Source organism: Muntiacus reevesi, chromosome 2 (genome assembly GCF_963930625.1).
Source record: "Muntiacus reevesi chromosome 2, mMunRee1.1, whole genome shotgun sequence".
NCBI classification, from domain to species: domain Eukaryota; kingdom Metazoa; phylum Chordata; class Mammalia; order Artiodactyla; family Cervidae; genus Muntiacus; species Muntiacus reevesi.
The window spans coordinates 83,740,562-83,757,873 of NC_089250.1; the positions used below are offsets into that span (position 1 = coordinate 83,740,562).

General features: G+C 36.2%; 1 protein-coding gene and 1 non-coding gene across 2 annotated transcripts in view; both read right to left on the reverse strand.

The window, feature by feature from the left end:
- Positions 1 to 17,312, reverse strand: part of RYR2 (ryanodine receptor 2) — an 813,831-nt gene that overhangs the window by 107,100 nt on the left and 689,419 nt on the right. The window contains exons 78-81 of the mRNA XM_065922240.1: positions 15,794 to 15,897; positions 14,091 to 14,142; positions 4,347 to 4,400; positions 3,076 to 3,099 (exon numbers count right to left, since the gene is read on the reverse strand). Coding sequence (XP_065778312.1) covers positions 3,076 to 3,099; positions 4,347 to 4,400; positions 14,091 to 14,142; positions 15,794 to 15,897 — 234 coding nt within the window. The remainder of the gene's footprint in view (positions 1 to 3,075; positions 3,100 to 4,346; positions 4,401 to 14,090; positions 14,143 to 15,793; positions 15,898 to 17,312) is intronic.
- Positions 12,335 to 12,420, reverse strand: LOC136162214 (small nucleolar RNA SNORD62). Its single transcript, XR_010662033.1, has one exon. It is a non-coding gene; the product is annotated as a small nucleolar RNA SNORD62 (small nucleolar RNA).

The following is a 17,312-nucleotide window of genomic DNA, read 5'->3' on the forward strand; positions in this document are numbered from 1 at the left end:
ACCAGAGAATTCATCTGTGAAGTAGAAACTGGGCATTTGCCAAAGGATGATGCAACTTGCTTAATACTGTACTTGAGAAAGACGGTCTAGAAGGTGAGTTAATGGTCCATTCCTTTAGATTACTTACGATTCACTGTCATTAATTTAGGTTTTTCCATGAGTAATAAATCTATATTATAGCACTTAACATTCCACAGAAATGCTTTCATTGAATTATCACTGAACGATGCACCCTCAGCTTTGAAAGAATAGTAATAGGAGAAGCAACCATTGGAACAAAGTTTCTGAGTGTTTTACAAAATCTTAATTTAAAAATGTGATCTGCTCTGGTCCAAAGTTTCTTGTTATTCTAGGTGAGAAAAACCCATCATGCTCAGAAAAGTTACTTGACTTGAAACATTATGATTTATTTCTTATTAGTATGTGCTTTGCTTAAGAAAAATTCAAAGGCCAGAAAGGCACTGGACTGTAGTAATTAACACTCTGGGTCATTGCTAAAACATTTCTTCCCTTTCAGTTAATACTGGCTTTTTTGTGATTTAACTGTCCTTTTTTGTAGTTTTAATATTAAAGTAGCCTGAAGTCAAAGAAATATATTACTACTAATTATGCAATAAAAATTTTAATAAGTAGTTGTAGATAAATATACACATATTACAGATAAAGCTGGGAATTAAATTATCAACTTAAATCAGGCAAGTTTTAACAGGATCTCATCAGTAAAACATACATGTGACAGAAGAAAAGGACTGGCTAATACCAGGCACTTAGCCTCCACTCCTTGTTTTCCATGTTTCTTGAGCTTTATTTAGTTTACTTTATTCCTCATGGAAAATTTCCTTATAATGCTACCTTTTTAATCTACTTCTTTCTTCTTTTCAGTATCTTTATAGATGGAGAATTTAAGTAGAAAGTTCAGTAAACATTAATAATCAGCCAGTTATTGGGATAAAATTTAATAATCACACACACTATATTATTCCCAAATTTATTTAATATAATTTATTTAAAGAATTACTGAAACTACCAAATGACCTTTCAAATTCATTATAACTTAGATGAAAAACTCCACTATCAGACTATACCTAAATGATGTTAGCCAACCAGACATCTCAATGTAAAAAGTCTAGTACGTTACTAAATTTATAAAGAGAAAGTAGTAATTCAGTTGTCTGGCCAAATTTTTTCAGTCATGATATTGGTATCAGAGAGTCAATTTCAGACAAAATTATCCTTATAGGCTGTTGATTCTATCAACTCTCTGAAAACCATGATTCTCTTTTTTCAACTTGGGAAGAGTTCAAGTTCTTTACTTACATAGTATATATTTTGCAAATAGATTGTTATACAGATTAGACATAGATGATTATAGTACAAAATTACATGAAGAATGAGTGAAGCACTGGTTAAGAAGTGAAAATTTCCAAATCTTGTCTACTGTGTTATGCAATTGAATATATGGCAACCACTTGTAACTTTGAAATCCTCTCTCTGCTGGGACAGTTATATCTGGTGGCCTCTAGCTCCTTTGGGGGTTAATTACCAGGTTTCACCATTATGTGATCTTCTCTCCCAGCATCCTAAATCCATGGCATGTAGCCCATTCTCCCAGGGGGTGCTCCACAGTCTCCTGATTTCTTGTTCTCCGTATGACCGGAATCCTACACTCTAAATGGTAAGATTCCACTACTAGGAATTTTCAAATTTTTTTTCTGAATAGGGAACCTTTCTAATGTCACCAAATTTGATCCTATTTACCAAATTGTATTTGCCTTTAGTTCTTCCTGAAACTACATTCCTCTTCAGAGTAAAATGGTTTTCTTAACCAACAACACTTTCTTATCCCTGCCTTCCTTATCCACCCCCATTCCATGGATGTCAATATATACTCGGGCATGAACTTCAATAGTGTCTAACGAAATCAAATCTTTGGTGAATGTCAGGAGGTCCCTTCATATTTTCCACCCTCAACAAGTCACAGGAATTCTATCTGAGATCATCAGTGATAAAACTATAAAAATCCAACAAATCAAGATTATACCCATGATACCTACTGATAATTATAATTTATAATTTTTACACATATTATATGCCATTAAATTATATCCATCTGATTGGAGCTAAATCTAGTAGCATCTGCATGAAGTCAAATTTTAAAATGGTATAAGAACAATATATTTCTCCAAATATAATAGTGAGTAAAAAACATTATAATTTGTTTCTTAAAAGTAGATTAAAAAAAAAAAGTAGATTCTTTATGACATTCTAAGTTCACTTTAACAGCAAATAGTTCACTTTATAAAATAGAAGGCAAAAAAAGGACACTCTACACTCATATAAAAGAGAAGCTTTTTTTCTTTTCTTTAACTAAAGTCATTATAGGCATTTTCTTTTTGGGATGTTTATACCTGATTTTCTGACTAAACAGTCTCATGAAAATAAAATGTAAGCTTAACAGGGTTCAAATGAAAGGCAAATTTTTGTGATTCTAAAATATTTTCTCTCAGCAAACTTTCTACATACTTAGCTCTTCAGAATATTCAGAGATAGAAAAGGTCATCTAGCTCTTCCCTAGAAGGAAATAGTAAATCAACACTGAAATCATGGAATGTCCTCTCTAATTACCAGTTGAGGGTATTACTAGCACAAAAGAAAAGGAGGTTATTTCTAATCACACCAGCAATACCATATATCATATCTCTTTTCTAGAAATGAGACCAGTATAAAAACTCCCAAGAGGGGTAAGGCATGAAATCTTACAATGAAAAGTCACCAGCTAAAATTTAATCACCTAAAGGGTGGACTTTTTCACCTCAGCACCGTACGCATTCAAATTCAACATGGAGGACAAAATTTCAAATTATGAGTCATTTAAATTGCAAGAAGAATAAACTTATGTCAAGGAAGGGATACTGAAGAGACCAATTGCATTGGAGCTACAAACTTGGTACAAAGATTGCAAGATCTTTTTTTTTTAAACAAAAGAATCCAAGATGTTGGGTCTAACAAAGGTAAATGTCACAAGAAACTGAAACTCAGACCCAGACAAATACACACATATATATATAGTTTTACCTTGCTGCGTTGGGATCCTGTGACCTTAAGGAAGGATGAGGACAAGAAGCAAAATCGCAATAAACAACTGCTCGGAAGACAACTGATAGAGTATATATGGTGTGCACTTCAGAAAAATAGTATGACTTGCTGCTCACAGCTCATTCTAATTTAGCTAAGTTTCTTATCTTATTGAGACTAGAACACACATACATTAGAAAAGATTATAGTGTTATCCAGGAAATGAACCTTAAGGCATTTTTTTCTCAGCCAGCAATAGTCATGGATTATTCTCAAATTAGCTTGTTCCAGCATTTTTTTTTTTTACACAATGACTTCAATGCAATGCCACAGGGACACTCTCACCCAGTTGTTCCAGAAAGGGTCCTACTCATTATCTACTCCTCACCTACTCGTTTTTTTGTGGGTCCACTTTAATTAAAGACTTACAGCTGGCTACTAATATAGTTCCAAACTTCTAGCTCAAAGCAGACACGTAAATTAAAAGCAGGAAAAAAAAAAAGAGTCTAATCTATTTCATTTAATTTCTTTTTGAAAATTCAAAAAAGAAAAAAACAATAAATAAGGAGAATGGTAGTTAGCAATAGCTAGTCTTTCTTAAATATATATATATATTAAAAAAAAAGTACAGCCTAAGCCAAGGGGGGAAATAATATTTGCTTTCTTTTTGGTTAAAGAATATTGAGCAATATTTCAAACTATAAGGAAATTTAAAAGTTGAGAAGGTTTGAGGGAATAATCATATAATAGAACATAATCCTAGGAATATATGCAATCCTGCCTCATGCAAGCAAACTGTGTGCCACCATTTGCATATGTACAGGGGATGAGTGACCTAATTGGGCAGAAGTCGAAAGAGGCCAAATCTTTCGGACTTCTTTGATTCAGAAAAAAAATTCAAACCAAGGCTTTAATTAGAAACTTGAAATTGGGTTGCTCTTCCATAAATATTTTTCTCCCATGTCTGCTGGAAATTTCATATCCCATCCTTCACCAAGATGAGAACAATGAGAAGCAACCTCATCTCCAAGATGGAGGAACACTCATCCTGAACATATGGGCTTTATTTAATTCTTAAACTAGTCTAAGTTCCTTGGCCTTAACTTCAGCAAATGTTAGGACTCAAATTTGTCCATCCAGCTTCTGACATGCAGTTCCTTGACACAATAAGCTGCAATAAGCCATGAAGCAAGAAACATAAATGTCAGTTAGAAGCTATGAAACAATGTTTCAACATAGATAGAAGACAAATAGTGAAAGATCCATCTTACTTCAAAACTCTTCACTTCCTCTTCCCCATCGTCATCTTCCTCATCATGACAACTCTGATACATGTAAAAAAAATTGAGAAAAGGTCAACAGGATAAGAATATGTTGAGACAGAAAATATAAATGAATTAGCGCAGAATAATAAGTCACTTGTGCTAATTTATCAATATTATTTGAATATATTCATTATATGTAATAAACTTACATGATATGATCAATGAATTTGTGAACTAAAAGAAAACTATACTGTGCAAATACTAAAGTGCCAATTTTATATATATCATAGAGATATTTATGAGGTCTGTATCATACTGTACATACTACTTTTTCATGCATTTTCCTTGTTGAAATCAAGTTACAAACCTTAAAGACAAGATCATTGTTTTTTCCTCTTTTATCCTTCCATCACAATGTGTTAATACAAACATATTTAATAGCTATGAATTAAAATTAAAAGAAAGCAGTGTCTATTAATTAAAGTGAATCTTGTAATCCTTTTTTTTAATAAGTTAATTTTTTGTTATATTTGGTCTATAGGAGGAAAGTAAAATTCCAACTGCTACCAACATACTTCTTTTACAGAAAAATTATAAAACTGACCACTGAATTATTTTATTTTTCCAGAAATAATAAAGGAGCTGTGCATGTATTCTTAATTAATTCCCACAGCTGAAAGTTTTGGTTACTAAGGAAGAAGAGCTGTGCGGTGGTTAGGAACCTGGTCTGAGGATGCAGAGTGCCCAATTCAAATTCTGATGCTGACATTTAAGAGCTGTTTAGTCTAGGACAAATTCCTTTACCTCTCTGAGTCTTTGTTTTCTCATATTTAAAGCGAAAATAATAAAAGCAGTAATAAGCTTCCTAACAGGATCACATGACTTAACATATGGACAGAAGTTACTAACATCATACAGGAGGCAGTGATCAAGACCATCCCCAAGAAAAAGAAAAGCAAAAAGGCAAATAAGTTGTCTGAGGAGGGCTTACAAATAGCTATGAAAAGAAGAGAAATGAAAGGCAAAGTGAAAAAGGAAAGATATATCCATTTGAATGCAGAGTTCCAAAGAATAGCAGGGATAGTAAGAAAGCTTTCCTCAGTGATCAGTGCAAAGAAATAGAGGAAAACAATAGAATGGGAAGGACTACAGATCTCTTTAAGAAAATTAGAGATACTATGGGAACTTTTCATGCAAAGATGGGCCCAATAAAGGACAGTAGTGGTATGCACCTAACAGAAGCAGAAGATATTAAGAAGAGGTGGCAAGAATACACAGAAGAACTATACAAAAAAAGATCTTCATGACCCAGATAATCATGATGGTGTGATCACTCACCTGGAGCCAGACATCCTGGAATGTGAAGTCAAGTGGGCCTTAGGAAGCATCACTATGAACAAAGCTAGTGGATGTGATGGAATTCCAGTTGAACTATTTCAAATCCTAAAAGGTGATGCTGTGAATATGCCAGCAAATTTGGAAGACTGAGCAGTGGCCACAGGACTGGAAAAGGTCAGTTTTCATTCTAATCCCAAAGAAAGGCAATGCCAAAGAATGCTCAAACTACACAACTGCACTCATCTCACACGCTAGCAAAGTAATGCTCAAAATTCTCCAAACCAGGCTTCAAACAGTACGTGAACAGTGAACTTCCAGATGTTCAAGCTGGATTCAGAAAAGGCAGAGGAACCAGATATCAAATTGTCAACATCTGTTGGATCATCAAAAAAGCAAAAGAGTTCCAGAAAAATATGTACCTCTGCTTTATTGACTATGACAAAGCCTTTGACTGTGTGGATCACAACAAACTGTGCAAAATTCTTCAAGAGATGGGAGTACCAGACCACCTGACCTGCCTCCTGAAAAATCTGTATGCAGGTCAGGAAGCAACAGTTAGAACTGGACATGGAACAACAGACTGGTTCCAAATTGGGAAAGGAGTACATCAAGGCTGTATATTGTCACCCTGCTTATTTAACTTACATGCAGAGTACGTCATGAGAAATGCTGGGCTGGATGAAGCACAAGCTAGAATCAAGACTGCCAGGAGAAACATCACTAACTTCAGATATATAGATGACACCACCCATATGGCAGAAAGCAAAGAAGAACTACAGAGCCTCTTGATGAAAGTGAAAGAGGAGCGTGAAAAAGTTGGCTTACAGCTCAACACTCAGAAAACTAAGATCATGGCATCCGCTCCCATCACTTCATTGCAAATAGATGGAGAAACAGTGGAAATAGTGACAGACTTTCTTGTTTTGGGCTCCAAATTCACTGCAGATAGTGACTGCAGTCATGAAATTAAAAGACGTTTGCTCCTTGGAAGAAAAGCTATGACCAACCCAGATAGCATATTAAAAAGCAGAAACATTACTTTGCCAACAAAAATCTGTCTACCCAAAGTTATGGTTTTTCCAGGAGTCATGTATGAATGTGAGAGTTGGACTATAAAGAACGCTGAGTGCCAAAGAATTGATGCTTTTGAACTGTGGTGTTGGAGAAGACTCTTGAGAGTCCCTTGGACTGTAAGGAGATCCAACCAGTCCATCCTAAAGGAGATCAGTCCTGAATATTCATTGGAAGGACTGATGCTGAAGGTGAAACTCCAATACTTTGGACACCTCATGTGAAGAACTGACTCATCTGAAAAGTCCCTGATGCTGGGAAAGGTTGAAGGTGGGAGGAGAAGGGGATGACAGAGGATGAGATAGTTAGACAGCATCACGGACTCAATGGACATGAGTTTGAGTGAACTCCGGGAGTTGGTGATGGACAGGGAGGCCTGGCGTGCTGCAGTCCATGGGGTCGTAAAGAGTCGGACACAACTGAGTGACTGAACTGAACTGAACAAATATGAATACTATTTAAGCAAATGAGAATATGAATACAAAAGGTTTTTTAAGGATATAAAGTTGTACCTTCTCTCAAACATGTCATCTGCCATATATATTTTGTTACCTTCAGAAATACTGGGTATGAACAAGGTTTGAGTTGGAGAATACATTTAGAGAAGTTGGCATTTACAGTAAAAGATGTGTTTGCTCTTATACACAGGAATTTGGGACTCTTATCTAACAGGTATTTCAAAACAATCCTTTTTAAGGAGTATTTTAAACCATTTTTTTTTTCTTAAGAAAATGAAGTGAGATTTGCTTCTAAAAAGGTTAAAGTTTGCAATCAAAAAAATAATCTATTAAGCTTGAAATACTTGGAGAATTCAACAAAGAATTCAACAAATCCATAAGCTAAACTTGTACTGATTGGCATGGGACATGCTGGGGCCACAAGAAAACTATCACAGATGTCTAGCACCTTTTAATGTACTTAAGAGAAACTGAAAGATTTATAGGCATAGGAGATAAGTTCTTCAACAGCAAATTGCATCCACATATTATGATGATGCTGGATAAACAGTAGGTTCTATTAGATGGTCCTAAAATACAGGATTCAATTTTCTGGATCAAACTGATCATTTCTAGGGAAGGAAGAGTAATACTGTATGCCAGAAAGGAAAAAAAGTAAATAAAATCCATACATAATGGGGCAGAAGCATGACAGAGAATTTGAAGAAAAAAATAAGAACCAAAATAGAGGCTACATCTTCAGACCATTCAGATATCTAGAGCAAAACTCAAAACTAGCAATGAGAATTCATAAGCATAAAGTTTACACGGGGTACTTCTCACCATCACTATCTGCTGGAAACTTCATTCTGCAAAACAAGTATATTTCATATCTTTTTCACTTGCCTTGCTGATTCTGTCACTCCTCAGAAGATAGAGGATGCAAAAAGAAATTATCAGGATGAATTTCAAACTGAAATCCATTTTGGATGGATTTGGATGAGGTAGAAGAGAGAAATTTCATAACAAAGTGACCCTTGCATTTTATAATTTTAACCAATGAAGAATGAAACACTGGGTATAACTTAATGTGTATCTTTCAGTAAATTATCTTGCTCTCTTCTTGTAAGAGCAAGAGAAAAAGTTTTCACTAGCCAGAAACTCAAAAGAGTGTTTACTTTATGATGGTATTATTCTAGATACTTCTACATAGTGAATCTTGTTTAAATTGGTAAAACCATTCCATTTGGACAGAACAGCTTCAGACAGTTTAGAAAGGATGCTGGGATATAAACAGACATTCTGAGAATCAAGCATGAGTGATCACAATGAGGAGAAGGAAAGGGCACCAGCAAACCAACATGGATGAACCGAAAATTTTCTAAGATGTTCACAAGAAGAGATATACATGATAGAAGGAGGGTGTTGGGAAGATTAAAAAAAAAAAAGAAATTAACCCAAGGTTTAAAATAAAGTGTGGCTCGAAAAATACAAAGATGTAAAATGAATTTTAAACATACAGCCAAAGGAAGGAGAACAAGGAATACTAAGTATATGATTTAGTGCAGAAACTGTAGTAATAATAAGATAAAAGTGCAGAATTACTCATCAGCTGTTTGCTTCAGACTTAACCACCAAAGAGAAGTGATTTTTAAATGTGAAAATTACCTACTCAAGAAAATGAAAACTAAGACCCCAATGAAATGTCATACTACATCCACCTGGTTGACAAAAATTAGTAAAACATAAAATATAAAATATTGGAGAAGATATGTATCACCAGAATCTCTCTTAAACGTAGCAAGGAGGAATGTAATTTGGGGCAGTAACTTTGGAAAACGGTTGGGCATCTTCTCAAATTTAACATTCATACATCCCATGACCCATGGCTTTTGGATGTGAATATGAATAGGCATTTCAAGCCCTTTTTCACATCAGCAAAAATAGAGATTCAACACAAAAGGCTACAAACAAAAAGGTAAATGGATAGGCTATGGTGTAGTTGTACAAGGGAATGTAAGTCAAATATAAGTCAAATCAAATTATCTCCAGCACACACAAAAGTACAGATGTATCTTAGAAAACAACAGTGAAACTATTAAGTACCAAAACTTTACATACAGCATCATGCCCTTTTAAAAGTTAAAACAACTAAAATCTTAAAAAATACATAATTTATATATGTGTGTGTATATATATATATATATATAAACACGTTTACATGTGATAGGGCTTCTCAGGTGGCTTAGAGATAAAGACTCTACTTGCCAGTGCCAGAGACACAGGAGACGTGAGTTCGATCCCTGGGTCGGGAAGATCCCCTGGAGGAGGAAATGACCACCCACTCCAGTGTGCTTGCCTGGAGAATCCCATGGACAGAGCGGCCCGATGGGCTACAGCCCATGGGGTCTCAAAGAGTCGGACACGACTGAGTGACTGACAATGCACATATATATATAATATATATATTTACAAAAACTTCATATAACTAACGAAAACTGTGTAAAGCTCCTCTGTTCATGAATTCTCCAGGCAAGAATACTGGAATGGGTAGTCATTTCCTTTCCAGGGTGGGAGTGTATCATGGATCCAGAGTTCTGATTAACCCAATTCTGGGCTCCAATGATTAAAAAAAAAAACAATGAAAACTGAAATTTTATAAAAACCAATTATGATGTGAATGCTGCCTTTATAAAGTCCTACAATAATGAAGAAAGACAGGATGACAGAAGTCTTTCGAATAGAGTTCAAATGTCAAGACTCAAGTCAAAAGTCATATATGAATGTAAAACGACCACTAATAAATTCTGAGAAACCATGAAGTCCAAGGGAAATTTTCAGACTCCTGGGATGCTGACTGCCAGAGTGAACAAAGGCAGCCTCGTGAAACTACTTACTAAATAGTTTGATGTGACTTACCAAAACTAGCAACTTAGGGAAACACTGGGATAGCACACTTACTAAGTCTGTGGGTAACATAAATGCAAAGAGATATTTAACACTGGATGAAAAAACTGAACTTTAAAACTATTTTGGCCTTGGACAATGGTTCAACTCCAGTTAGAGAACTGATGACTTAACTAAAGCCTACATCAACTGTATGATAAACCTTAAAAGAAATTCATAAATGACCTGGAATTGAGATGAAAAGGCAGGCTCACAATGAGAGAAAAAATGCAATCTGGCTGTTCAAAAACTAGTGAGTTCTTACAATTTATTGTAAATGTACAGAATCCCAGGGCAGAATAAGCCAGGATAAAGTCCCACTGTGCACTACACAGGTACACTCCTAAGCGGCACACACCCTGACAACTGACTGGCAGAAGAAGTGACGGAAGCGTGGCATTCCTGGGATACATTAAACAACAAACGGACAGAGACTAGTTACTTTTGATGGGAAAATCTTGACGAAGAGTGAGCATCAACAAATATTTGATCATTTCTCAAAAGAGATTAGATTTAACTGTCGGATGCAACCAGGACAAGTGTAGGGGCTGACTCTTCTCCCGTCACAAGGAAGAATGTGAACTCTCAGGAATCTCTTACTCTCAAAACAGGAGCTTTTCCCTTTTCAGACCACTTGCTCATTGCTTCTTCAACTAAAAGGAAAACAGTCCAACGACTATTTTACAATCTCCTTACTTATCAGCTCCCTCTTGTCTCATTTCCTTATTTGTCTTACTCAGAATCCAAGATCCAATGCCTCAGCCACTCTCATAATGACAGAAAAAAGCCCTATGATCCTCTGTCCTTCAACAACAGTCTGGTAAATATTGCCATCCTTGATGAATCTAACTTCCTGCCTTCTCTGACTCTGCATTTGGTTCTGGGAACTGCTAGGGTAAAGCTACACAACCAGGAAGGCTGGTACTGCCCAAATTCATAAGAACTGACATCAACCAGGCTTTCATATTTTAATCAAGTGTTTTTTAAAAATTTATCTTGTTGAAGGATAGTTGATTTACAATGTTGTATTAGTTTCTGGTGTATAGCAAAGTGATTCACTTATACATACGTGGCTTCCCAGGTGGCGCTAGTGGTAAAGAACTTGCCTGTCAATACAGGAGACATAAGAGACAAAGATTCAAACCCTGGGTGGGGAAGATCCCCTGGAGGAGGGCATGGCAGCCCCCTCCAGTATTCTTGCCTGGAGAATCCCATGGACAGAGGAGCCTGGCATGCTACAGTCCACAGGGCCGCAAAGAGCTGGACATGACTCAAGCGACTTAATACAACTATCCCAAACTCCCAATCCATCCTTCTCCCACCTTCCTGAAAACCACAAGTCTGTTTTCTGTGTCTGTGAGTCTGCTTCTGTTTTATAGATAAGTTCTCTGTGTCATGTTTTAGATTCCATATATAAGCAATATCATACAGTATTTGCCTTTCTCTTTCTGACTGATTTAGGATGATAATCTCTAGTTCTATCCATGTTGCTACAAATGACATTATTTCATTCTTTCTATGACTGAGTAGTATTCTATTGTATACACATACACACACACACACACACACATATATATATATATATCGAATTCATCTTTTTTATCCATTAATCTGATGATGGACATTTAGATTGTTTTCTTTTTTTTTTTTATTTCTTGGGCAAAGGGCACAGTCAGGAGGACAGCATGCATGTCCGAGAGCAAGCCTGTGTCGCGCTTCAGGCTCTCATTCCAGAGGAGGAAGCAAGGTCCTCCCCCAGCAGGACAGATTCTCGACAGACTGCAGCAGAAATCACCCTAATTTTACACTCTCAGGAAAGCAGGAGAAAGAACCACAGGCTGGCTGCAGGGGTCAAGAGGAAAGACAGAAAGGTCAGCGAGGCCCAGAGACCTCCTTCTAAGTAGTGACCCAGTGAGTCCCCCAAAGAGGGGAGCTGGAGAGCAAGGGTATCTTTGTGCCCCCTTTTGTGGCACAAAAAGGCAGGAGTCCTTTATGCTTTGCCTCCAAAAGTGACATAAAGCACTGGGGTCTGGGGCTTAGGGTCCCTAGTGTCTTTGGATCTTCCTGAAGCCTGTCATGACAGGACGAGGCGGGAGCCACCAGGCCCAAGGGAATGCTCCTACGGCTGGAACGAGGTGTGAGAGAGCAAGGAGGTGGGTCAGGAGACCCTCAGGAGGGGGGGCCGGGGGCCACCACGTGTCATCTCTCAGTCACGCTCCTCTTCATCTCCCTGCTACTGAGGCCACAGTGGAGGGGCAGAAGGATCTACTGGAATCGCATCACTGAGACTAGATTGTTTTCATGCTTTATACACTATGGCTTTCAAAACATTAACTGGATATGAAATCTATTTAGAGATTCATCATCTCAGAGACCTTTTTATTTAAATAGAATAGAAAATATCAGACGATATACTGCTCATAATTTAAATATAATTTCATGGTGATTTTCTTTAAAGGTAATTGCTTTTATGTCTGTATAAATATACTGGTAAATGTATTACTATGAGTGGGAAGCCATGACTTTTCCTTTATGCTCTCTAACCTGCCCTGTCACCATGCTCAAAGCATGTCAACTGTTCAAAGCCTCATTTCACAAATTAGTCCCTGTCTATTCTTCTTGATCCTTCCCACCAGAACAGAAGCATGCTAACATCTGCTTTTTAAAAAGTAAAAAAAAAAAACAGGCAAACAAGCAAAAATAATCCCCCTTCGACCTTATAATTCCATCTAGATGTTTATTACCTTGTATCTTTCTCCTCCTTCTCAGTCTTCTCAATAAAGAGCCTTATGCCACATCTACTCACACGGAAGTCTCTATTTCCCCACAGTACACACTTGGGCCGTCAATGTTCCCTCAACATTCTCTGCAGTTATTCTCATCATGGTCACATGATGTCCATGGAATAAATCCTGGGGAATCTTCAATCCTTATGTTCAGTCCCTCAGCAGAGTAAGACCTTGTTGACCACACATTCCAACAGTTCCTATGTACGCTCACACTTAAGGTTCCCTCCTATTTTTCTGGTGAGAAGTCCCTTTGTTCTAGTCGTCTCTTAAGCATTTGCGTCTTTAAAGGCTTGGTCCTATGCTGACTGTTCTCATGCTTCCTTTTCTGCCTGAGCAAGATTATCCACTACTTGGCTTCAGTTTCCTTCTAATGCTGACAAATAACAAAGGTATATTTATAAGCCTCCCATGAGATACAGAATGTCAGAAATGACTATCTTACCACACGCTGGACATCTCCGTTTAGATGTCTCACAGGCATCTTTAATGAACATGTTGAAAATTTAATTTGCCATCTTGCCTCTTCACTCTAGGCCTGCATTGATTCTGGTGCTCCCCGACTTAGAATATGGTACTGCTGTCAACTCAGATGCCCAAGTCAGAAGCCTCAGAGAAACCTGACACCTCTTTTATACTCATCACTTCATTCATTTCCTTGCTCTAAGATTAAATGAAATAACCACCCAGTAAATACTTAGCTATTACTATTTTTGCATGGTCAACTCATCATTCAACAGTCAAGGACTTCCTTAAAACTCAGTGCTATGCAACCTACTCCATATACTCCTAATTGCTCCTCTACCATTAAACTTGTCAGCATCTTTTGGGTAATCATTTGTTCAAAGTTTGCCTTTCCTATCAGATGATAAACTCTAAGACGACAGGATGTGTGTATTTCTCTCTGATTCACCATGTTATCTCCAGTATCTTGATGCCCAGTGAATATTTGTTGAATGAATGAATGTTTGGAAAATTAGTGAGATTCCCAAAAATAAAAATGTTAAATGAAGAAACAATGATTATCTGTCAAAAAAAGTTAGAACAGATATTCAAGAAACAAGTGAAAAGTTGAGATTAATGCCCATAAGTTTTCTAAAATTTAACAAGATTTTAATTGAGAAATATGTAGAATTTTACATTTTACCATTAAAATCAAGACATTTATTTACCTTTGCCATAATATCTGCATAAGCCATATATAAAAAATCTTCCTCCAGTTTGCTATGAAAAACAAGAAAAAAACAACAGTTTTAAAGTAGGTTAGTTACACAAAAAATTACCATCACCATATAAAATAACCTTCTTTCAACAAGTGTGTTTTTTTTAAATGAAGCAAACACAAAACTTAGAGCAATCATTCAAAAATATTGTAGAATCAGAAAGCAAAGATATTTGACTTCCTCAAGAGTGGCCCCATCTTACCTTACAGTCTAATATAATAAATATGTTTGTGTGTAAAGAAACAATCTACTGATTTACACACAAATGTAGTAGCATTAATATTTTCTTAAAAATACGAACATTGAAACAAGAAAATTTACGTGATGTCAGGGATTTTGACAGCAGAAGTGATATCTGATATTTGTTGGAAAGACTCCCCAAATTATTATATGACTACATAGTGAAAAAATATAATGGTCATAAGGATTCTTAAAAATTAAGACAAGTTAAAATCTATTTATTATCTTCTTTTGAAAAAGCATGAAAATCACTAATTCACTGAAGAAAGACTTCCATCAAAAAATTCCTGATGTTTGCAAAATTAACAGTTTTAAGCTTACAGCCATCAGAAAAGTCCACTTATGAGAAAGACCTCATTACCTGACAATGCCACAGGGAGCTGCTCTATGCTTAGGGATGAGATGATTTGGTTAGTTAGGAAATAATAAGAGAGAGAGAGACAGTGAGAGAAAGATGGGTCACATTAGCTAAGAGGGAGAAATGTACATTATTATGACATGCACAGAGGTCAGATGAACTCATCAAGACTCATGTGAATAGGGACTGATAATTCAATTCTTTTCCTGCTTTGCCTGGGGCAAAGCTGGCTTTCTTTCCCAAGACAGGGAAGCTGATGAAGGTTTTGAAACCTCTGCAAGGTCTCATCTACAGAATGAATCTACACCATGCCCCTGTAATGGGCAGGTGCTGGCACACTTTAATTATCAAGCCTATGAATGCATTTCTTATTCAATTCCGTAGAGGTTTTGCCCTCTGTGGTTACAATGAATTCAGAAGAACAAGAACCAACAAAAATGGAGAAGGCCTTTAAAACAGATCTCAAAGAAACTTTGCATTAAGTGGATGGCTTACCCATCTTCTCAAGTTTCCTAACACTCACTGAACAATGGAGATAATCTATCCAGGAAATTTGGGGTCACCGGTGGTCTCCAACATTTTTGGTATTGAAATTCACTTTGGGCTCTTTTGTTTTAATTTCTAAAGGATATTTGTGATAAAGAGAAGATTATAAGAAGATTCAGAATCAGCTCAACCAGCTAATTACAATGTTGTTAAAAGAATTAGAGCTAGGTAAATATTAATGTTTGATAGGTAAATATTAAAGTCTGAAGTAGAACGAGTGGGTTCATACATGTATACCAGACTGGTCCTGTGAAGTGAAGTGAAACGAAAGTTGTTCAGTCTTGTCCAACTCTTTGCAATCCCAAGGACTGTAGTCCATGGAACTCTCTAGGCCAGAATACTGGAGTGGGTAGCCATTCCCTTCTCCAGGGGGGTCTTCTCAACTAACTTTGAACAATTTTCTCTCCTCTCAAGAAGAAGATGAAATTGAAACATGTGACGGACAGAATACTCAGACATGGGTTTCTGTTTGTTCCTCCTATGTCTCCTGTGAACTCCCCAACCATACCATTTCTCCGTTAAAGCTGTTCGACTAAACAGAAGGATCAGCTGATGAAGAGGATCAACCCTCTTAGCTCCTTCATCTTCTTCTGGAGGTTCTGCTCCAGGTTTCTATAAAAAAGTCAAATTCATAAAATTTCACATTAAGGTGAAATGTTCACTTCAAACCCAGGAGCACTATGAAGGCTTGGAATGGCAAATAAAAAGAAAGCCTTTTTCTTTCTATTGTGGTGCATGTGTGTGTCTATGTTATATGCATTGTACCTTCATGTCTGTATTACATGATCAATGCAAAAGTATACAGTTTTAAAGAATAAAGTTGGGACTTCTATGGGAGTCCAGTAGCTAAGGCTCTGCACTCCCAATACAGGGCACACAGGTTTGATCCCTGGTTAGGGAACTGAGATCTCACATGCCACACAGTACAGCCAAATAAAATAAAAATAAAATAAATTTTTAATTTTTTTTCTTTTTTTAAAATTTTTAATTTAAAAAGTTGTTTAATAATGGAACAAAAACACTGTGGGCAAGGATGATTTACATCATTTAAAAATTCTGAATACTATTCTTATGAGCAGCATCATAACTAACTGAAAAGTGAACTGCTACATGGATTTCAGTGGCGCTAGGAAGATCTCAAATACAAAAAAAATTGCAATAAAACACTGTCACTCCATGTATAAAAATTCTGTGCACCTAGCAAGGCAAACTGTTTTATCACATGAAACATTTTTGTTGCCTACATAGACAGAGATAGGTAAAGAATGCTGAATGACTTAATATTTGAGCCACTTACATGTTATTCTCACTTTTACTTTTAAAACTTAAAAAAGTAATTTCATTTATTGAACATTTACCATAAAGAAAATTACTAAGCATTTTTTACTGACTTGAGAATGAATTAATCCTGTTTGTTGAATGACTAATGAATTTTGTATCTCTATCAGACTTACCCATTCAAACTGATATTCTTTCTATGTAAATGATGTTCTTTCTTGGATTTAAGGCTTAATGTTGCAGCTAGTATGGTAAATCTGCAAGGTTAAAATATTCTAATATTCTAAAGAAAAATGAAACTCACTTAAAATATATGGGATCATTGTACAGCAAAGACTAACACAACAGTGTAAATCAACTATACCCCAATAAAAATAATAACTAAATTAAATATATGGGAATAATCAGGATTAAGGTTTTATGAATGAGATTAGTTTGTCCATTGCATGCCCTGATTATTTGTGTGTTTTTTCAAAAAAACCTTTTAGACAAAAATTTTAACTTTGGAATTATGAAGCCTCTCAGTCTACAAAACTCAGCAGAACGATATGCTTGTAAATTTTCCTGAGAAGATGGTTCTTGATCAAATTTTTTAATAGGTCCACAGCCTATAAAAAATTGAGACAATGGCTCCCTTGAGTGAAGCATTCTCAGTAACACAAGCCTCCTTATCAGCATGGTTGGGTGAAAAATTCTACTTCTCCATTTATGCTGTATCTACTGTGACTTCCTGCTCTTCCTGAATCCAA